Here is a 23,849-nt window from a genome sequence, read left to right as displayed (position 1 = left end):
CTCTTCCCTTCAGGGAAATTTCGGGCGGCACCCACGATATTTGCCAGCAAACGCATACACACGTACGCACTGTAATATTTAATAAGTGTGCTGGCAGTCTAGAAAGTTTCCAAGTCTTTCAGGCAATGCTTTATTAACAACTCAGGAATTGTACACCAATTACTGGGCAACTGCAATATCGTGTCGCTTTAGAGCTGTGCATATTTTGGTACGAGCCTTGGAGGCTTTTGACAACTGCTTCGTTGCATCCTTCTGCTGTGGAAACAAGACGCTTGAATCTGCTTCACCTTGGGCGATTCCCAAAAGCGCAATGTTACCCAGAATATTGCTTTGTGTGTCAACTCTGAACTGAATTGTTTCGCTCTTGCGTGAGAACATTGCTCGATGAGAGCGCGCAACGAATGACTGAAATCGATGTAAACTTATTATTTCCAACTTTTTCTTTTTATGCAGGGTCATATACTCCTCGGGTACAGGGACACTAGAAGTTGAACATCTTCGCTTCCCTCTTCGTAAAGGTAAGACACTTACAAGGGTTGTTACTCGCACCAAGAGTGAACTGTAACTGCTTCGGCAGTTGCACTACATTGACTAAATTGTAGAATAAAGCTCGCGATAGCCTCATTTCTTTTACAATAGCGAAACGGTAAGCTTTCATAAAATTTCTTTGAGCGTCGGTTTCTTGGCGGTTTCCGTTCAAATTATGTTAACCGATTGTGACAATTTTCGGTACTTAACTCATATTGAAGCCTCAACACTCTGGAGCGAGTATCGCTAAGCAGTATGCCGCGATAATTTTTCATTAAATACATACGCTAACTTCATTGTTCCAAGTCTTTAGTTGCCGCGTTGTTTATTCTTCTGTTTCAAGAAAGTTTACTCCAGTTATTTGGTTTCTCTGAAAAACTTAGCAAGGGTTTAGCCGTGGTGCTTTCTTTTTCTAGAAGAAAATAAATAAAACCATGGTATATGAAGGCAGAAGCTAAATGTTGATTCAGTTTGCCTAAAGGAAAGCACGCATACCGAAGCTACGTCCTCCTTCAGGCCAGAGACCACCGCGCCAGAGACTAATACGAAAAAAGAAACTGTCCGAAATGTCTCTGCCGTCATTTCCGCTCTTTCCGTGCTGTTTGTAAGCGTCTTAAGGAGAAGGTACTCGAAGCAAGGATCGCTGTTCTTGCGAAGCCAGCGACGAAACTTCTTCGCCTCTTTTCTTTTCTCGCGCACCGCAGCCTCCGAGAGGTGGCCAGGCACTTGATTCGCGAAGTGGCCCGCGGCGCCGGTCCCCCAAGTGGCCGACATCCCCCTCGGCCGGCGCGTGGAGTAGGCGGCCGCGGTGGGAGTGCCAGGGCTTCATCGCCTGTCTTATTGATGCCTCATTAACCTTCGGCATATTGATCTCAGCGGACCGCGCGAGAGCTATAGAGCCGCCGGCGCAGCGCGCGTGGTCGTTTCCCGGCTTCGGTCTCGCTGCCTCCCGACATCGGGAATGCAGCAGCACACCCGTGGGTGGCCATCTTTTCCCACGCGCTGTGAGGGAGGCGCCTCGCAACGGTGCCCGGCGAGCATCGCGGACGTGGGCAGTCAATTGCGTTTACGGCCCTGCTCTTCCCCGAAGGCGCGACGGGAGGAACGACGGCTGCCAATTGACGCGGGAAACTTGTTCGGGCCCGAGGAGGCAGAAGACGGGGAGCTCATGTCTATCCGGTGAAGAGGGTGTCTGGACAGAGCGCGATAACGGGAAAAACAAGCCCGCCAAGCAGGAAATAAAGAGGCTGCAGCTCGATCGTCTTCTTCGGAGATGTGTGAGCGTCTGTGCCAGTGACGCGTGCGAGAGGCAACGGACGACGCGCCTTGTGCCTGTCCGAACGTAGATTTTCCGATGTGATGTCATCGCGGAATGGGAATACGCATCAATGGTGCTTAGGTATTTGCAGTATCATGGTGGAAAAAGTGTATGCCTAGAATTAAATTACTGCGTGGTCCGTTAGCTATATAGAGTTTTATGGCGCAAAAGCGAATAAAGCTATGATGCGCCAAACACAACTGCGAGGTTGGTATCTAAAAGGGACTTGTTAGAACTTGTTAGGTGCAAATAGAGATAGTGCGCGGAAGAATGAAATGTGATAATAACTAACCAATAGCTTTGATCACAACGATTATAGTTGCAAAAACAATTAGTGGTAAATTAAGACTAGCATATGCATTCAGTGGACTTCAAGTTAGACTCTTCCCGGAATATATTCATCCACCACAATTATGCCTTAGTTTATAGGTACAAAGAACACTATAATTTAGTTTTTTTTTCGCCATTTAATTATACTCCTTCGACCGAACATAAAGCTAGAAAAGGGCAGTTGAAAGAGTGGAATAATTGATTGGTTTCACGAGGGAAGCGAGCATGATCTTTTTATATCGAATTTGATAAGTTATTCCTTTTATGATTACAGTGCTATTTTCATAGTAAACGTCAGCCGAATTCTTTTTATATCCATATATAACTTGTAGCTCTTCACGCCAGCATTCAAAACAAATGTAAGATTATTCATTACGGAAGAACACCAATAGCACACGCGGCAGAAGTGGCAGAGCAAAATTACACGAGTCCAAGCCAAGAGAACCTGCCCTTTTCATGTGCGAGGGTCGAACCTCGGCTTAAACAAGCGAGCACAACCTAGTTTACCTGTCAACGTACAAAACGCGTCTGCAGTTCTTATTTTCGGCACGGTTTGTTCGCGAACAGTGTCTGCTCTACCGTAAGGTGCTGTCATTCGAGACGAAGGAATCTGTCAACTTCGCAGCTGCAGCATTCGAAACACGTCTTTCGAGTGGCTTTTAACAAAATGTAGACACCTGTCAGCAGGGACTAGAATGCTCGCAAGTATGTTGAGGAAATTTAGCGATATAAGCTTTTTTTTTTTCCTGGCCACTCCACAGACAAAGACGTTGACGCTGAGTAGACTACATTTTTTCGTTATTTTTTCTTATCGAGCTCGCAGCTGGAATGAGCGCTTGAGGAAGCTAACGTTCGTAGCGCGCCCTATCTACATCGCCGCCACTTTTGCTGCCAGCGAGCCATTTACGCTCTGTCACTCCATCTGAATCTCTTCCTGCGGCGAAGCGTTCGGCGTCGTGCCAGCGCACAAGACTGTCGCTGTTGACAGGTAAAGTGCACTCTGAACGCGACAGCAATGACTTGATGGCGTGACGGCACTTGCGATAAAGCTGCGTTGCTTGTGCGCGAAGCATTAAAAAGAAAAGTGGCGGGGAAAGAGTTGCTGAAGCTGGTGTGCCGACGAGAGCTGTGTTCCCCTTTTGAACTTAAAAAGCCAGTACCGAAGCGATTATACGCTGAGAACATGAAGTACGCAAGCGTTGTTCTAAAGGCGGTACATTTGGCTCTGAGCGTCAGGAAAGGGATGCAGGTCGTGAGTGACGGGTAGTTTGCGCGAGAATTCAGTTTACTTACATTTTTCAATCCTTTCCGCGCATTTCTTGCGTTAAGCCATAATTGAAAAAGCGACCAATGCGACCAAGGAATCCTGACACAATACTCTTGGAACGCCACTTTATTACGTCACAACCACGCTCGCCGTTTGCTTGATATAGCATTCAGTGGCTTCCCTTTTACAAGAGTCGTCGGGTGTTACCGAAATAAAAGTAAAGCGAAGGAGACACGGGAACATTCGGCGGTAGTGAGGCAAACCGCTCTCCGCAGCGACCATGTCTGCGTCACGTAGACGCGTACAACGCATGCTGCCCGGGAGACGCCGCGCCCGACTTGTCTTCCCCGCAGGCTGCCAGCGAATCTACTGTTATTACGTGTCGTGGGCGGCATATCATCGTTCTGTTGGATTTTCCGCCGGCGTCGGCCAAAAATTAGACTACTAGCTGTTGCCGGTGACGCCCCCAAGACGTGCCTAACGAGTCTACAATCACATTGTGGTGATTATTCGCTCCCGTCGCCCTCTTGGCTGCCCCAGGCATTTTCCCTCCGTTCGTTAAACGTCTGCTGATGTTCTACTTAGCGTAATGAGTTCCCGGTCATTAGGGCGGGCATTGTGTTCGCTTGCGGTGCTCCAGTCACGTTTGCCAGGTTGCCTCCGTCGTTTGCTCTGCGAGAAGCCGTCGGGGAAGGCGAGCCAGCGAAGACGTGGCCGCGCCGTCCTCCGGCTCTGTCGAGCTCGGTAACCTTGCGCCCCAGCCATTCCGACGGTTAATACTCGCGCAGAAAGAGGTCGCAGAGTCGTTCCACGCCTCCGCGGGCATACACGGGCCACCTAACGCTCATGCTGTGCCCCGCAGCTTCAAGAAGCAGGTGTAAAGCGATGTATTCTGACCTAACGTCGCTTCAAAATGCCCTTGGAGTTGTATAGAAAAACAAATTAATTCCAGAAGAATAACAACAAAAACGAAAAAATGTAGGCGGTTGAAAACATTCAGAAACGCTTTCGAAGTGTTTTCACAAGACACGTGACTCTGATTATTTTCTTTATCCTACTGATAGAATAAATGGTCTCACAGATGAAAATTTGTGGCCACTGAATAATATATGCTTTAATATTCTGGTTGAAACGTTTTGCGAAACAACTGCAAGTGTTTTAGGCACGTGGTATTCTAATAGTACCATGATAATTCCTTAATGCTTGGTTAATGCTTGGTTTGGTTTGGTTTGGTTTGGTTTGGTTTATGGGGTTTAACGTCCCAAAGCGACTAAGGCTAAGAGTGACGCCGTAGTGGAGGGCTCCGGTAATTTCGACCACCTGGGGTTCTTTATGCCTTCTCACATTTTAATGTCTGCTTGATGTAATGGTGTAATTAGACTGAATTTTAGGAACCAATTCTTTTGCGCTCTTTTGCGCTCTGACGTTATGGAATGATTATCGGTGGTCGGGGAGCGGAGTAGGTTTTTGTGAACATGATGAAATGAACGAGAGTAATATATTTGATCTGTCTTAAGCATAATATACCTACTTAAAGGGGCAGTCTACTGGCTTTTATCGACCATATTTTCTTTGCGGCATTTGAAAGCTCACTGCCCATATAAGCGCATACCCTGCTACAGAGCTGATAAACACGGAAAAACAACTGAAAGCGTAATTTTTACGATATGGGAATGTTACTTTCTATGGTATTCGGCCTTTGCGGACCCTACCTATACAAACACAACTACCCCGCTGTGTGGGCGGTGGGCAATGCAAATCCGTGGTGGCAGAAACGAGCGTGTCATTAACTGAGATGCTTAGGTATTATTAAAGCTACAGGTGGAAGCTGTGTTTTTGAAACCACTTTTTTTTTTGCGGGTAGCAGCGCTGCAGAGGACAGCGTCACTGTCAGCACAGTGGCTGTCTGCATTTTCAGACATTCTAGAAAATGGCGAAAAGGGAGGGTTCAACAATGAAAGAAACGATGAACAGCTTCAAAACGAAAAAAAAAATAAGATCTGGAGTATCTTCCAGCAAAAATTACGCTCCGTATGGCGTTCAGACCTACTCATAGAGTGTAGTATATTTCACTCAATGCGACTGCATGGAGAGCTGCGATGTTTGAACACGGCATGGCGCTACCATCGGCTCTGACCGGACATTAACGCGATAGCTTTAGTGAGCTCGTGTCACACAAAATCCGGCATCGACTTCATTGACCATGAGCAGAAAATTCACGAAAAATCCCCAAAGAAGGAACCTAGGAGGCAAGTTTGCCACCTAGGTCTCGTGACCTTGTGGCGCCTTCCCAACCTGTTCACCGGATTGTGAGCAAACTGTGCACGGTGGCAGGTGGTAGTTCAGTTAATGATTAGACTCGAGGTGTCGCTCGGGAAAGCAACCTGGGTGGCACAAGCCCCACCGGGGGCAGCAGCTGACATCACAGGGTAGTGGCGCATTGCTTACCCGCTGCACCACTACGTCAGGAGTGGTGTGAGGACTCCCAGGGATTTATGAATGTATAGCGAATGACAAAGCCTGGATATACGGGCATTAACGCATTAAGCTATCGTGTCGTATCCTAAAGGCCGAGCTTAAGGGTCCCCTCTAATTGTTCTTTGCCTATTTAAAATACGATTTGCTGCCAAAACGCCAGTTCTGACCTCGTTATTATCACCATAAGGTAAGATCTACAAGAATGTCACAATATTTTTTACTCGCCTCCGAAAGTATCATAATTACCTTTCGGCAATTAACAGCATCCGTAGTTCTCCAGACAAGCATACATTCTAGAGTAAAACTGTGCAAAATATGCTAATAAGTCATTAGCCATGTAGCCATATAGGTATGATGTTAGCGAATATATAAAGGCAGCCAATCATTCATCTAAAACCGGAGATAAGTTTCCAGACATGTATATTCCGTGAAAGTGTCTCACTGAATTAAGTATTCATAAATTTATGGCTCTCGACACATTCAGTTGTATTATCAGCATAACGGGCATAAAGTATGTAGAGGCCCAAAAATGATTGAGTGTGTATTGGAAAAGTGCAATGATAGTCACCAAGCCTAGGACCGAAATGCAGCTTGGTTAGGTATGCATGCATCTGCATTGACTTGCAGTGTGCACAGAACACAATCAGTAAATAAAATGTTCGTATCAACAGCGCACATTATTAAGTCTGATGAATCATATATATTAATGAGACAGCATTTAGGTTGTCGCCTTGCAAACACCACCCTGTTCCCCGTTATTAAATTCCCTGATTGGTCGAGACGGTCGTGACATCAACACCACCAAATTTGAAAATATGAGGACTAGAACGTTCCAGTACCTTCCATTGGATCGAGTACCTTTCCATTGGATGGGATTATACTAACCCGGCCCACTCTTTTACCTTAATCCACCCACTAGTCTAAATTATATACCACTAATCCAACTAATCCGCCTTAACCTACTACCTGAATGGGCCTACTTCAAAAATTTGGGGAGTCCTTTGGAATATTTGTAAGTGGGCCAATTTCCAAAGGCTATCGCATTTTCTTTAAAAATGGGGTTAAGAAGACTCCAAGTTTTCGGTATGTCATAAATATAAACTACAAATAACAGAGACCCCAGTAATGAGCCCCGTGACACACCTTGCGTGATGGCTAGCTTGTTGGAATAGTTAGAGCTAAGGGGGACATGCTGAAAACGGTTATTTGCATACATAACAATTAAGCATAGGCTAATGCAGCGCAATCCGTAACAACTTAATTTACGAAGGAGAACGTTATGACAAACGCTGTCAAAAGCTTTTCTAAAATCTCAAAACCAGCCAAGAGACAATTTTATTTTCAATGTTATCAATAATTTTATCTTTAACTCTTAGCATTGTTTTTTTGTGCCTTCTTCAGAAACTCGTACGGTTAATTAGTTTTAATATTGTGTTTGGTAAATAAGTTTTGTAGCCTGCAGTTGATGGCGCCTTCAAAAACTTAAGCTATTACAGGTGGTACAGAAACCGGTACAAACTTCGTAATTTCGCTTCGATCACCGCCTTTCTGGATCACCAGGAAGTCCACAGGCTGTGAGCATGAGGTGTATTATGTGAGCAAGAAGTGCTCATGTGAATGCGAACATTGTTTTAATGGGATATGCTTTATGACGTCGTATCGAGAATTTGGTATGGGTGTGATAAACACTTGAGGGGCTGCATGAAGCTCAGGTTCAGCGACATCCGAAATGCATGCATTCACGAAAATCTCATTCGTAGCTGTTGCTGACTCGCAACCAGTGCGTTTGCTGCTGGCTGTTATTATTGAAGATCCCTAAGTGTGTCCATTAAAATTAGTAATTTGGTTCTCTCCGGGGATTTTTGTAATCAGCACGTATTTTGGTGAAACGCTGAACATAAAAATTGGTTTGACAAATTTGAAATAACTGCCTATTTTTTTTTCATGAATACTTCATATTTACTACAGAGCTCTAAGCTACGACTATTCACAAATTCTGGACACAGTTTTATTTTTTCTTTTGAATAAGTTCATAGAGTGAGTTGGTCATCCCGTGTTTCCTAAATTTTGAAGGTTTCTTTTTTTCTTCTTGTAAGGGAAAGGCATCATTATAGAGTTCTAATCGTGCGTTTCGAATGTATTGTCCCTGATATGGTTATCAATTATAGCTTTAAATCTTGAAAGTTTAGCTAACTAATGCTTGATGTTTAAGTTTTCCTACTTAAGAGACAGGAAATAATGGTCGTCAAATTACTTTTAATTCTACGTATCTATCCAAAGTACCATGGATTCCGTCTTTCGAAGGAACCCCCAAAATGAGGGTCGTTTCCGTGGGAGATGCACGGTACACCGGAGCTGCGATAATCCGAACCCTTGGAAATGATCCGAGAAATGATACCTGACGAAGTATACAGGTGCTCTTACCATCGGAGTGGCTTCTATTCGAGGACTCCGAGACGAGCGCCAGCTTTCCCATTACTGTACTTTTCCGCTATTAGCCTTGCATTAACCCCAGCCGTCGCAAATGGACTCTCTTGTAAGCTCAAGCAACATCCGGACGTTCGAGTCATGATAATTTCTTTTCTGTTTCCTTTTCCTCTAGGTCGACTAAGCTCCCCAGAATGAAATGGTGTGTAATGTGAGCTGACAGTAAATGAAGTGACCTCATTAAGTAAATGCATGGGCCTACATAAACGGCAGGCACATGCCTTTCCAGTCTTTCTCTATACTTGCGGCGTAGTATTGCTACTCAATTCACTGCCAGCGAATAACCCACTTCCGTGATGCCATCATTCCTTCGTAACTCTTTAGGCTGAGTTCTGATTGTTGCGGCTAACTGCAGTACATCGGCATATAAAGAAGAGGGCGGTTTCATAACTTTATAAGCGCATAGCTAAAAATTCAGGGGGGGGGGGGGGGGGGGGACTTTGTTGACCTAAAGTGAGGTGAGGCGAAAGCCTTAAGCGCAGTGTTACTGCTTGCGTCACTGATGTGTGGTCAAGATGTTAAGCTTCGTCTCTAACAGTGGAACGCGACAGCGTCTTGCAACGCTGCCAGGGAGTCCACAGAACACCATCGCCCATTCGGCTCTACGCCCTGCTCGACGGTAAATTGGTTTTTGAGGAAATGAAATGTATCTCTCTTGCATATCTCGGTGAAAACCTGAACCTCACCGTAAGGGAAGGGAGGAAGATGGGAGTGAACGAAGACGCCGTATTAGCTAGACGCGCCTTTGTTCATTCCAAATCATCGAGCTGGCATGGCGGAGTGGTTAGCGTGCTCGTCTCGCACTTCCGAGACCCTGGTTCGATTCCCCAACTCAACCGATTTCCTACTCGGTTTTATTTATTTATGTGATCTGACTAGAAAGGTTATCTAAGCTAATTGGTCTTTACTATTGTTCTAATGCCATCCATAATGTCCTGTCACTCACCTGTCAAGTGATGGAACTCTCTAGAATGTTCGCCACAATGTCAATGAAACGTCCAGCAAAGTCTAACTATTAATGATGGTTAATAATAGTTAAGCATGAATTGCACATTTCGTGATACTAGTTAATGTATTGTTAGTGATAGTTAACGTGTCCTTAACTAGTGCACTGATTAATTAGTGTTAGTTAAGGTGCAGGCGAAGTGCACAGTCCCACATGCCACTTCTTAACTCCTACTAATTACCAATTAGTCATTTAGCCATTAAGTACAATGATAAATTCATGAAATCTCTTTATATCACGTTCCGATGTCTTTCGATTGCACCCAATTAAATATCGATTGGCTATTGATTGGCATATGCCCATATAAGGCATGCATCCGAAACGCGGACACATTTGCTAACACGTCTTGGTCACGACAGTATGAGGCATTAAAGGCTTTCGCCTTAAACCCGCGCGCACATGTAAGTTATGGAACACCTCATAATTTTGTATGTTCGCACCACTCCTTCTGACGCTCGGTTTGTTGTGTTATCATTTGGTCATGTACTTTTCTGTAAGACGCTAATTATAAAAAAATAGAGGTCTTCGTTCTGTTGAAGCCTACTGATTTCTAAATGCGAAGTTACGCTGCTGTCGCTCACCGCGCCTAAAGCCTCAGTACGCTACACAACGTTTGGCATCCTAAGGGCCACGTCTTGGGCTCACTACACCAGCGTTGGGCCAAAAAAGTCACTGACAATTACGATACTTTCTAATGCGAAATTGAGCGCAGCTCTTTAAGTGTTTTGACTTTGCGCGTGCTTCTTCGAAGAAATAATGGGCTGACCGCCGGTGCTAAACGTCCTTCATATAGAGGGCGCTCCACGTCTATTCGTCTCTTCGCAGGCGCGCACGCGCACAAACCGTCCACAGTACAAACGCACTCTCACCCTCGCGCTGAGGCTCGCGTCGCCATTGGTGCGAGAGTTATTGAGATTTCGAGTTTCTTCTCTCCGACTTGGCGCCGCAGCGCGCAAGCGAAGTGGAGAGGGCATCACACAGCGCACACAAGGTTGTACGCTCTCCATGGGTAAAAAGGGGACAAGCTTCTAGGTCTTTCGGCGCGCGCGGGCGTGCGAGTGGCGGCACTTTATGCGCCCGAGAGGCACGCATCTGCTTGTGTTTTTACAGCGAAAACTGTTAAGTGCCCGTTCCTGGGTTTCGCGTCTAGTAGGATAGGAGTAGTAGTAGTAGTAGTAGTAGTAGTAGTAGTAGTAGTAGTAGTAGTAGTAGTAGTAGCAGCAGCAGCAGCAGTAGTAGCTGTAGTAATACGTCGCAGTAGTCGGCGTAACCGATGGCTGCGTCGCCATGGGATCCGAGGGTGGTTACCGTGGAAGGAAGACGGAGAATATGGCGAGAACAGAGGAGTGTAGCGGGGTCCATCTGCTCCAGCTGCTGCGAAACGCGCAGTTGAAAAGTGAGTATGTGGGGAGAACTAAAAAGAGTACTCTGGAACTATACAGGTATAAAATAGCACTCATATTCTTTACCTCAACACATCCTAAAATACAAATACCTTAAGAGCTGTCGCTGAGCCTCGCATTACAGTGTCGTAACGGTGCTGTCAATTTTTTTAGTGTTCGGCCCTCGGTTACGCCCACAGTGACGGCAACAGGCGCCGCTCAACCCTGGAACGGGCACTTAAGAGCTGCTTAAGAGTCGCGGAACTTTGACCTAGTCGTCCGCTAATGACCATGTGAGACCGCCACCGTCAATGCCACTAGTCGTTTCACTGGCACTACACAGCGAAGCACAGTTTATTAAGTTGGTCTTGCAGTGAACAACACTAAAACTGCTCGTACCAAATGTTGTTGGCAGAGCATTTGATTTTCCAGTTATTACACTAAAATTTCGTGCACCGTGCACTTACAAACATCAGAAATACAGCGCAAAGTGGGCGGCAAAGAGCACCCCGCAATGGTTGTTGTTACCCAAAAAAAAGCATCTATTCTACACGCGCACGCCAAGAAACTGGCTCTCACCTTGCGTCAAGATCAGGATGTGGGCCTTTCAACGGAACACGAGCAAAATGTGCGCGCTTATATAAGCAACTGCTATTGTCTTTGAAACTCGTCTAAAAGCAGTTGGTAAGACACCTGCCACAAGCTTGGCTCCTAAAACCATACATAGTTGCATATATAGCGCAACCCGCACATGTGCCACTGCCGATGGTGGCCCCATTGGGGAAGAAACAGAATCAGTGGTCAGCATTCCCAGAATGCTTTGCTCCATCGTGACTTTCCAAACCATATGCGAGCTTTAAATCCGGGCACGATCGCGGAAACTGCAAAGTGGGGTCAAGAAAGCATTTCTGCTTTAATAATCCCAACTTCAGCGCAACTGCAGTTTTTCTCTTTTGGGGTAATTTAAACAGTGTGCACGAAATGGGTATACTACACCTTTCCGGTGGTAGATGTGGCGAGCAGTCTGCCTTAGGTATCAGTGAGCCCACAGCCGTGCAGCTCAGAAGACGCATTGTTTGGTTTTGTTCCATTTTGCAAGGGTATTTTTAAGTGATTCAGTGCATTTCGTTTCACCCGAAATTAGTGGCGTTATTGAGCAGGAAATATGCATTAAATTCTGTTTCGAATTTAACAAAACTGCTGCAGAAACCCATCATATGCGACAAAAAGATTTCAGAGCCAATTCTACAATCCAAAGCAAGCCGTTTTTGTGGCACGAACCCTTCAAAGAAATCTGAAGGTCTGTCAGCGGAGATAAGCGTTCCGGACGACCGCCAACAAGGATAACACCCGGAACAATAGCGGAAGATCGCGAGGTTATCCTTGCCCATCACAGGCGAACTATCCACGATGTTTATGACATGGTAGGACAGTCATACGAGACAGTCATGAGATATCTCTGTGAGTAAATTCAATCTGCTGAACGAAAATCTACTATGCTTTGCGCATCGCAGAGGAAGAAATGCTTCAGTTAAAAAATGTGTAAGATAGCCAAACGGAAATCAAAATATGCAAACTTCCTTGCGGAGAAAACAGCGCGCAAGCCAGACTTGGTAAGAGGCTTACCAAGAATACGTAAGAATGACAGATGACACACAGCTTGCACCTCTGTTGTTATTTTCTCATTGTGTGCTGCGAGTGGATGCTCCTATGCAAGCGGAATTCTTCAGTTGGTTGAAGACAAGCACTACTTCTTTTGAGAGATACCGTGTGAGAAGGGCGACCACACTCCTAGTACCCAGATTTCCACCCTCGAGCTCACAGTATCTAGCTTCCCGCATTGACTAAAAATCTGTAATGCGAAATTCCCGAAGATTGAGTCGATGCAGAAGCATTTGAAGCATTCGTACGGTGAATGTGCTGCTTGTGGAGGGAGTTTGTATTCGTGATTTCTGCCTTTGTCCGCCGTATCATGCTGCATCCATAATAAGGGTTTTCTATGATGACGTTTTTGCCCGCACAACACGAATTGTTGGCGAGTTGGTCGAATTTTAGAAGGTTGAAAGATGGAAGGTTTTCAACCTTCAGCATAGTTGCAGTACCACTCGGTTCTGCATCGTCCTACAGTTTTCAGTTTGCTGCCATGAGTGATATTCTGCAGAGGTACAATGTTTTTGTGTTATGTTTTGTCCTTGGGTTGTTTTTGTTGCTGACTTACGTGCGATAAATGCTATTTCTTCTTCATCGGATGAATCGACACCTAAATAAGTGTCGCCCTTGAAACCTCTTCCTGTCCGCACGAAAAGTGCTTCCGCTGAATGTTGGCATCTTCTTCGGAAGAAAAAAACGTCCACTGTTACATACGGACTGTGGAAGTGGTGATATTTACGCGACACAAGCAGTCACGTGTAACTGAAATATTTTTATAGCTGTAGTAGAAATGCGCTGGGTATAAAAAGAACAAAACGATACACGACTGGCCAAAGCGCTAGACCCATTTGTCGCATTGTTTATTGAAATATGACTGCGCTGCCTATTCTGATATAGGGTCTCCAGGTCCCAGTGATTCCATTTTACTATTTCCGAAATATTTCAGCGCTTGTAAATAGGATTTGCCGAAAGAATATATTTTGAAGAAGTAACGTGAGGCTTACTTGTACCCTTCCACGAAATTCGAGAAAAACAAATATGGTTTTCTTTCTTCTACACGGTGCAACGGCGGACGTGGTGCCAGGCGATGGTGGCAGCAAAGCGTACGCAATTTCTATATTAATTTTCTACCTACTAGCATTTGTAGGTCAGGTGAAAGGCCGCTAACATGTGTTGATGAATTGCTAAATGTCGGAACTGCTGCAAAAACAGTTGGGCTTTCTCGCTCAATTCCAGACTAGTGACCTCTAAAGTTGGTGATTTCATTTGGTATCACTGGGCCCGAAAGGGCACCGGGAAAGCTGGCACCGGGAGCCCCGTCCACAACTGTTTCAACATACGGCGTGTGCTCACATATTGACTGCTTTTGTGGCGTGAAGGAAGAAAGAGGCAATTTAGGAAGAAAACAAGCGAGGGGTTCGGCGAAGGGCGAAGGGAAGGCAGTCGACCCGGGACACTAGCGAGCGGATGGCGTGCTGCGCCCCGCGCCTGGTGCGGTTGGCACGTCTCGCCTCTGAATGCTGTGTCGAGTATGTGGCTCAAGGCCACAGGGTGTCGATGTATCGATTTTTTTTCTGTCGCCTTTCGCCGGCAGCTGACTATAACGTGTTCGTGGCTGATATGCAAAGCTTTTATTCTTTCTTTCCTTCTTTTTTTTCACCGAACCGAATGGGCTCGCACGGCGTTATCTGCTTCATGTCCCCTGTGTTGTTTTGGGCCTGAAGGTATCAATTTTCTTTGCATGCGACCGACTCGGATTCTCGATTTGTTTCGCACCGTTTTGGCGGCTGCATTGTTCCCAGTGCTCGTGCATCTGTCATTATAGCTCCTGTGTCTATTCACCGAGGAAGGAAAAGGACGCGCACATTGCGCTTTTGAAGTAAGCAGTGTTCTCTCTCAAAAAAAAAAAAGTTAGAAAATTACGCCTAAAAATTCGCGATGCTTTTCGATAATGTATGACTGGCAGTTCGACAAAGATACTGCGCTCAAGCACTCAGTAGCCCCTTAGTTTGTTTGTTTTGTTTTTTTTTAAGAACAGTGTGAGACAATGTGGTTGAGTGACGGTGCGTGCCAGCCTACAGCCAACCGACTTTTTCAGGCGCGGACGCAGCAGTACGAGGACTTTTAAGAGAGGCGGTAAAAGCAACGGCTCTGTCGCTTTTACCTTTTTGGCACTTCATTAGCCTGTCGCTTTGTATAATAGCAATATGGCGCTATAATTTGCTAGAAAGTAAGAAAGACACGTATCTACGTCGAAAAATTTAAAAAGTACAGAACGTGTATGGCAGAAAACAGTTCATTATGTGGAAGGAGATGATAAAGTTATTCAACGTACACTTAAATGGCACTGTTCGCCTTTGGCAGGCTATGCTGAAAAGCAGCAACCGCAGTCTCTGAATTAATCACTTTGTAAGGATCAATTCAGACTATGGTTCCTTTATTTTTATTTACCCTTTTATTTTAGAGCAAGTTGTTTGATAAGATGCACCTCAATAAGGGCCCGATGAAGTCCCCACACCCGTTCAAGCAGCATACCCCTTCCCCGGAACACACGCACACAAACCTGTAGGTTCAGCTATTGCTGGGGACACAGAGAGGGGATAAATTTTATTTCACTTTCAACCCCCAGTCCGGTGCTCTTGGGTACTGTGGTCGCCTACCAGACCTCGCCTAGCACGCCCGTAACGTGCTGGACAAAAGCCTTAACAAGGGTTACTTTGGTTAGTTTGATGCAGGGTTTGGGAAGCAAGCCAGTCATTAGCCTATTTTAGTGTAGCGTTTGGTTTTCTTGCGTACACAACACGTAAGAAAGCTGCGTACGCTAAATCCAAAGCGCAACCACGATTTTAGCTGAACATTTGCGGACCATTCAGCAACACGCGCTAGTGGATATACAACACCCAGATTCAACAACGTTTGGATAAGTACCTAGCGTCACTATGCGTCGAATAAAAGAAATCTGAGGCCGACTTGATCCAAACCAAGCCAAACCCTAGCCCAGTCTATTGTTAGGCTTACAGCCTTGAAAATAAACTGCTATCTCGAAAGCGCCGACAAATTATCGCACATAACTTAGTGTCCGAGTGAGATGACAGACAGCGGAAGCTAATGCTACCGTTCACTGCCAATTTCAGCGCCGAATAAGGTAATGACGAGGTGTTCTAGAACCGAAATGGGCGAGCAAGGCGCTGCCATGTTGCCTCCGCAAGCCCCGCAAGCCCTGCAAGCACCCTCTACTTACGCTATTTTATTGCGTATACGCAAAGGTTTTGCGTACACTGTGCTAAAACTGTTTATTGAGTGAGGCGGAATGGAGGGCTCAATGTATTGCGCTGAGCGTGTTTGTGCGAGATTCTCGAGATACAGGACTCTATGCATCTCCGAAAGTTAAGACTTCTATGGATGCTTGTACGAGAACCCCACAACACGGCTCGGAAGGAATCCCCTTGGGCTCTATACTTTTGACAAGGACTGTACCTCTCGCTTGCTTAAAGAGCCTTAAACACCTATGTAAATGAGAAAATGCTCCTTGGAGACTGCACAGCCCCTTACGAGCGAGATCGCTCCGGTGTAATTTTGCATAAACGCTCAACATGAGCTAAGGAGTCAAATGCACGATATTTATCTTTCACCGATTCCCTCGATTCCCTTTTCCACTTTTCTTCGACCTGTTCCTCTCGCTTACTAGCCGGCTGTCAGCACTATTGCAAATGGCGGCGCTGGAGAGAGCAGGGGTGCTTGCGAGCGCTTACACCTCACGCCGGCTGCTCAACAGCATTCACAATGGCGGCGATTCAATGGATGTAAAAAAAAAAAAAGAAAGAAGGAGGTTTTGGCGGAGAGCTTCGTTTCAGAGTGCTACACACGGTGTGAGGCCGTGCGACCCGGCTGAGGTGTTAACGGCGGCGCGCTCCACCCGCTGAATGTATCCGTTTCCGTGTTCAGGAAGTTATTCAGGGCACTTTAAGCTGGTTTGAATTATTTTAATTTAACAGCTGTCTTTATACCCGGAATATTTTTTATGTGGCCCATACAGTCGCCTGCTTTGTGTACGTTAATCTCGCGGGGAATGATTAAAGTAATTGTCCACAAGACCGACCCATGGTTGCCAAGGAAAGCTATGCAACTCTCTGAAATGTCCATGGTTAAAACGTTTTCCGAATTCGCGCCCTATACCAAACAGGGGCAGCGGCTCTATCAGCCAGGCTGCTCGAAGCGGAAGCGAGTGTTCTATTAATGGGATCCCCCCCAGTGCCACTGAATGAAAAAGATTAGACAACTGCAATTTCATCCCGGCGCCGCCATGCAGTTACAAAGGAAGGCTATGGAGCTTTGTTAGATACTTTTACCATGAGAAACATTATTCCTGGTTGTTTTTAGCCGCGCGGCTGAGTTCAAATAGTGCCGAGTTGTAGATTCGGCCTCGCCGCGCCTTCTGCTAACTATATATCCTAGGTATTTCACTTGACAGAAAGGCTTCCCCGGTTGCGTGTTTACCAACTATACCAAGTATAGCCTTGCAACTCCCAATTTTTGGCGTACCTGTAGATCCCTAGCAATTCAAAAACTACCCCTATTGAATGCCGCACGCCCTGAAGTGAGCGCAAATTGTACAAAGCTGGAAAATTCTTGAAGTAAAGTATAAAAGGGAGACATGTATCGGGGAACTTTAACCACCTTATCGCGAAGAACTCTCTAATTCGAGCCACAAAAATACGTCCAAATGCGGCTGCCAATCTACTGCGCCACAGAGACCAAGAGCAAACTATAGCTCCTTACCGACCTGGCTTGTGTGCGTATGGTCGTGGTGGGCGGCCAGCTGGCTGCCGCTGAAGTGATTGCATTCGCTGTCTGTGCTTGAAATGGTTGGTAATCACGCTCCCATCCCGTTTGGTGGAGGTCTCTGGTTGAAGCTCAGCGCCAGCACCAGCATCAGTTTATTTCTTTTTTTTTTAGCTATGAAGATTATGCGAAGCTGCATAGCTTTCCTTTCTAGCCATGTTGCTGCGCTCAAACGTATTTTAATTATAGTTATTTCCTTCAGCTAAGGGGCATTAGTTTGAATTGTTGGGCAAAAATTGTCTTCTTTTGGCCATAGAGAACCGGTTCCACATTCGGGAAGTAATTGTTTCGACGATACGCACAAAGTGGAAGCTGCTACAACACCTCTGAGATCGGCCCTTCTAGCATGGGTTCCAGTTTCGGGTAGTATTTCACTGGCTGCATCGGATCGCAAAGTGATGCGGCACACTCTGCGTTTTCAGCTCGAGCGCAGTGGTTTCCGTGGGCGCGAGTGAGTCTCATCAATGCACAGATGCGTTACTATGATCAAGGATGCACAGACGAGAAGGTTTCGAGAAAATACCGCAGCGGGCATGTCCGAGAGCTCGTTAAGAGAACCTAGATTTTTTATTCCTGTTTCTGGAGTTTTTTTTTTTTCAGCCTTTTTGGGCCGCAGCTTACTTCGCTGTACAACCTAGACTATTGAAATAAGAATGTAAAAGTGGTACAAAGTGAACTACCTTAACCGTAAAAACAGCACAACGAAGTATATTATTTGCAGCTACACCTGCCCCTCGGAAGCCCTCTGTGCTGATGGCTGGGAGTAACATCTCCAAGTCGTTCCGGCGATGGGATGAAAGTCAGTACTCGGAGCACGATCGCAGCTGGAAAAAGTTGTTAAAGCCAAGATTTTTATAACGCCCGAGGAGGAAACCAGCAGCCGTCCGCACTTAACTGCTCGGTTTGTCGTCAAGTGCGGCTAGAGTGCCTGCGCGAAAAGCGCATTACCACCGTACGCCGGCACTTTTTTCAGAAGATGTAACTCGCGGAAAGCAGCGCTCCTTGGGAGTCGCGATGGCCGGTCGTCGTCCGGCGGCGCAACAAAGGCGCGCGCCTTCTCCGCAGCCGACGAACGGGCGGCTGGGCCACGCGTCGTTAAGCCGTGAGAGATGTGCGGCTCAACTTAAGACCGCAGCCGCGGCCTGTTTCACGCCGTGGCGCGTCCTGCGAAGAGCCGCGTCTCAACGAGCTGCTCCGTGCGCGGGCGGCCGGGAGAATGGATGAAGGCAGGGGACAGCGGCGCCATACATCTCCGCGGCAGCTGTTGCGCTTTCTTAGCGACGCGTCGTCAGCAGGAGCGGCCTGGCGGAAAGAAGCGCCCGCGGACGAGCACGCCAGCCGCTAGCGTCAGGCACCGATCGCGCCCACCTTGGACGCCGCCGAGCACGTTTGTCTTCCCGTGCGACACCCCCCGCCTCGCGTCTCGGCGGCGCGGAGACAAAACAGAGCGCTGAAAAGGAACACCGAGATGTATGGCGACAACAAGAAACAAGGCTCCCGGCCCCAGCCGCACAATGGGTTGCTCGAGCGCGGCTTCCGTCGCTGCGGCCGACAATGGGAGCCGGCCGACGGGAGAGCCGCGTGCGCGGCCAGCGCTTACGCAAAGGAGGCGCCGGCTGGCCACCTGCGCCGTCGCCTCTACAACAACTAGGCCCGTGCATGTCGCAGGCCGCCGGCCACGGTCGAGAGAACAGAGCGGTTTTGCTGCGCCTGTGCTCCCCCGTGCTTTCGGCGGGGCTCGTGCACTACGTAGGAATCAGTTCATGCAGAAAGAAGAGAAGAAACGGGGGGGGGGGGGGGGGGGGGGGGGGGAAGCGGTAAGCGTTAGATGAGTGAAACTTGTAGCCCAGAAGTCTCTATGGCGGCGTTTATCATATACTCGCGTGGCGTCGCAAGAGGAGGCTGTGCAGACCGCGGATTCACTTTATTTAATTTTATAAAGCAGGCGGTCCGCCCGGAGTGCTCTCGAGGCCCAGCCTAGAACAACGCTGTTCCTGGCCATGAACCGGTCTCCACTGTGAAATAGACGTCTAATGGAGGCGGCTGCCTCTGGCAGCAATTACGCGTGCAGCGCGTTACTGTGATTTTTCATAAAGGTTTCCTGATACCAAGCTCTAAAAGAAGCCTTTTTTTTTCACTTCAGTTCTCACGCTGCACGACATCATCGCCCAAGCAGGTGCTGTGCTTTGTTCCAGTACAACGCAGACAAGCACTAGGCTCGATCCTTGCGCTTGCATGCATGAGGTTCAAGACACGCCGATACGTGTATCTGTTCCCATTCGCCCCAACGATCACGTCGGAAGAAAATTGCTGGTGAAAAGTATCGCCATTCGTGGAAATAACCCGTAAGCAGAGTGAAAAGAAGAACGCCCGCGGTTCGGTACCAAATGAAAAGAAACGAAAGTTATAGCGGTGCTGACATTGTCAGTGGGAATCACCTCCAGAATGCCGGTCGGTAGCGCCATCTCAAAAATAATGCCCGAGCAAGCCGTTAATAAAAGGGCCGTCCAACTTGATTAACGGCACCAAGAAATGTACGGGTGTTTCCACGGGTTGCACAGCTAACAAATTAATAACCGCGCGCGGCTTACAAGTGCTTCGCTTCATGTGTACGCGTTTCACTTCGAGTAAATTGCGCCTGAAGTGCGAGTTTGGAAAACGTTATTTATTATTGTTGCTAATTAAATTCTGTGACTCCTTAATACAAAATTCCTTCTGGAATTGTGTCTGTGGGGGGGTATTGCTGAATTCTTCGCAGGAACAAACGTAAAACCAACCCTTCGTAGTCGCTTTGAGGCTCCATGTTTTAACAATGCAGGTCCCGGAGTACGTGAACATTTATTCTAATTGTACTGCTCCTTCCGGTTTCGGTGCGGCTATGAAAAGTTAAAAAATGATAGACTTAGCTACTAAATTTCACCAAGAGTGAAGGCGGAAATGTGTATTGATTTGAAACACGTATTTAAACTGGCTGGTTTGTGTCTGCAGGAGGGCAAGATGTGAATGTTCATGCGCCTGCCGACATAAAAACTGTGGCCAATGGCGAGCAGTTAAAAAAAAAAAAAGCAGTATACTGTGTAGGTTACAATGGTGCATCGGGAGGTGCTTTTGGTCGTATCTAGCGCACACCAAGAATTAAAATCATTGTGCTCCAAACCTTCGCCCTCCTCCTTTTTCTGTTTATTAATTTTTCACAATAAAATCAATTTCCTTTTACTAATTACCTCTTTTTTTTTCCTCTTTGTTATGACATTTAACGTCCGAAATTAATTTGTTATCGGTTTCTTGTAGGAACAAAACGCGGGATTAAACCTGGAGCTAGCTCTGTCTCGGAAAATTTCCTAATTCTGTTTCTTCTGATCAAATTTTGCTTTCCCCAAAATCAAATGACATGAAAAAATCCACTTGCGCTACAGCTTAATCAGGGCTATCCTAGTTTCATTAATGCATATGGGCGCACGTTTTTTTGTTTTCTAATTTAATGTTTTTAAAAGCTGCTACAATCTGAAAACTGCGTGCTCATATATCTGCAGTACACAACTGTTCAGCATTTCCGCTTTAGGCCAATGCAGTCCCCTTTTTGCGCTTCTAAGTGCGCGAAATAAACTTGCTCGAAAACTGCCGCCCGAGGATTATGTACCAAAGCCTCGCTCGAGGCTCGGACTGCAAGAGGCACTTACAACTTGACTAAGTTCAGAGGCGCGGTGTTAAAAGCGCACTCCACCACGGAGGAGGCTTTCGCTGAAGAGGCTCGGTTGGCCTGCGTCTTCGCGCTTTTTAACGGAAAGTCCTTTGCTACCAAGCCTCTGCGGCGACCGTGTCAGAAGTTCAGGAGCACTTTTGGCAGGGCTCGCTCCTGATGGCCTATCTCGGTAGAATCGTGCACTGAAGTAAAGGCAGGAGCACACGAATAAACAGGTTATGTTCGGCCAATCGCGCGTTGATTGTAACTAGTTGGCAGTGGGGAGCGTGTGCAGGACGTATATACGCAATGGTTTCATTAGTCGTGAAAGACATGAGAGCGCAAAACGGCAACACGGACGAGTAAGGGAACAGGACGAGCGCTGCAGTTTCATTAGTGCCTGCCAGCTGCCCCGACCTAATTGAGCTCTGTCTTAATGCGCAATACAAGCACTGCATGCCAGACACAACAGCAGTGCTAAGAGCGGTACGTAGCCCACCGGCATTCTTAGTGGCAACACTTGAAGAGGTTCGCAGTAGGAACAGCTGTGAATGTGTGAGTGGTTACCCTGAACTTTATAGTTCAAGTCGACCTCAACGCCAACGCATGCATTCGTCTTCTCCCTCTCATCCACTCTTTCTCTCAATATTTAATCGACATGTCAGTCGCTCTCTTGCACTGATTAATTTTCTTTCAGTCAACCAGTCACATGCATGCACACACACGCAGGCACATCTACATGCACCCAAATGCGCTATGTCGGCCAGCCCTGTGTGTCTTGCCTCATTCATACTTGGGTCATCATGGCCGTCTTCTTGCGTTGCGAAACGGAACTGCACCAGCCAGACTGATTATTGAGCCTCGCGCTCAATATCCTCTAACCTGTACCATCCAGTCCACAAAAGGAAAAAAAAAACACAAAAGCACGCTTCCTTCGAGAGCGCCGGTTACGTAAAAAGTCTGCCGCAAGAGAAAGAACAAGAAAGAAGGAGATGAGCCAAGAGTAAGGGGGGATTAAGACAAGGTGGGCAGAGATTAGATAAAGCTAAAGACTGAAAAGCTTCGGTAGGGCTTCGCTGTCAGAACGATTAAAGAAAAAATGAAGTTTCAGCCCATGGTCTTCTTATATCCTGCCTCATTTGGAAAGAGGGAAGAAATAAAAAAATCCGTAAATATGAACGGAATGTTAAATGAAGCGTAGCCGGCTAATGCATCGGCTGTTTGCTCTAACGAGTCATTGGCTGGCGCAAAAGCAAACAAATCGACGAAACAAAAGAAAAATAAAGCGAGACTGTATGGATGGCCTGCTTTCCATCGCCCTACTACCCCGCGATGAAAAACTTCAGGACAAATTTAATATTATTAGAAAGTGGGTGGCATGCAGAGCGTCCCCCCGGAGCTCAGAGCTTTTACTAGAGCGTATGATGATAGGTAGGCGCTGACTGTAGCAGGAATTGTCGCCTTCAGGAAGGGGAGTAGGAGTTTACGAAGGAAGGAAAGTTGTGGTAGCTGTCTGACTGTGTATAGACGCCGTGAGAGAAATCATTAAAGGAGCGAAAAGAGGAAAGGGTGAAGAAGTGCTATCATACATACCACGCACCGTCAAGTGTGCGCGAGCGCGTCAGACCCTCCCATGCTCGGCGGGACCATGATGCCGGAACTCTCTATAGAGTGCAAAACAGAATTGCTAAAGCCGATTTATTCCCTGTACCCCAGTTGTCTTGTATCGCACCGTCGAACTCCAGAGCTGTCACTATAGTTTTAATGTGTAGTATGAAAAATTGAGTCCCCGTCGTCTGCCCCCCAAAAAAAACAAAAAAAACTGACGCCCTATCTCGTCACTGGGAGCAGGTCTAATGAATGAAATTCTCTTATTTTGCCGATCTACTCGCGTGTACATGGGTGTTCATAGCCATCAGAATCTACGCTATTCTGCTGCTAAAAGGTCCTATGTCTGTGATATGTTATAAGCCGGCGCTTTGAGCCTAGGCTGCACACATATGCATGAACCCACTGCTCCGCAAGTTGGTATGCAAACCACACTTTTCGCTGTTTTGTAAGCAATTTTATTCTTGGCGAATAAGCCTCGCAAACTTTCTGAACCAATGAAAATTTATTTTCTCTTACGAGCGCCACTTAGGCGTTGCCCTTCACACTGGACAAGACTAGTGCGTTTGTGCGAGCCGGGCAAGCGCACTTGGTATTCTCGTGGATTTCGCACAGTGGCCTTCGTAGCACGTGAACCACAGTAACTGGTGCGCGCAGACTGTCAACGCACGGGACCATTGGCTGCTGTCTCTACGTCATGAGAGTTTCTCATTTTTAACCGATATGTTGCACTGGGAACAAAATTGTTCCCATATTTTCTTTTTATGCGATCTAGGGAATTAAGGCAGGCCTTCCGAAGCTCTAACTTATATGCCAATACCATATAGCGAAGCCGGTATGCCAGAAAATGAACTTAAATTCTGTGGATCACTTTGATGTTCTTTAGAATTTTTTTTAATGTGATAGCGTATCGGCTGCCGTCTCAGAAACAATATCCGGATTCTCCGATTACCTGATCGTTCAGTTGCCTGGTGACGTCATGAGGCTCAGGCGACCCCCAGCTGACCAATCAGAAATCTTTGAGAAATGCTAAATTCCCCACCAAATTCTCTGGTTGGTCGAGAGAGGTCAAGTGACCTTGTGCCGTCATCACAACCTGCGTGCGGGATTATGAGCAAACTGCCCACCGTTGCCAAACTTAACGCAGTTGCCACCTGCCCACCGCGGAGCTGCGCATGAACCTTACGGGAGCTGGGTCTCACAAGCCCCGCCGGTGGCTGTCGTGACGCCATCAACACCGCGTGACAACCTGTGAGCCAATCATAGGTCGG

The 23,849-nt window shown here is 46.8% G+C and overlaps 1 protein-coding gene across 1 annotated transcript in view; it reads left to right on the top strand.

Moving 5' to 3' along the window:
• The window catches only part of LOC149352684 (uncharacterized), a 290,443-nt gene that overhangs the window by 154,905 nt on the left and 111,689 nt on the right, over positions 1-23,849 (top strand). The window contains exon 4 of the mRNA XM_089581905.1: positions 454-518. Within this exon, the coding sequence (XP_089438031.1) occupies positions 454-518 (65 nt within the window). The remainder of the gene's footprint in view (positions 1-453; positions 519-23,849) is intronic.

The sequence above is a fragment of the Amblyomma mixtum genome, chromosome 3 (assembly GCF_055824585.1).
Source record: "Amblyomma mixtum isolate Tamu chromosome 3, ASM5582458v1, whole genome shotgun sequence".
Classification (NCBI taxonomy): Eukaryota; Metazoa; Arthropoda; class Arachnida; order Ixodida; family Ixodidae; genus Amblyomma; species Amblyomma mixtum.
The sequence above is the reverse complement of the archived record's forward strand: the minus strand, read 5'-3'. Positions and strand labels throughout refer to the sequence as shown.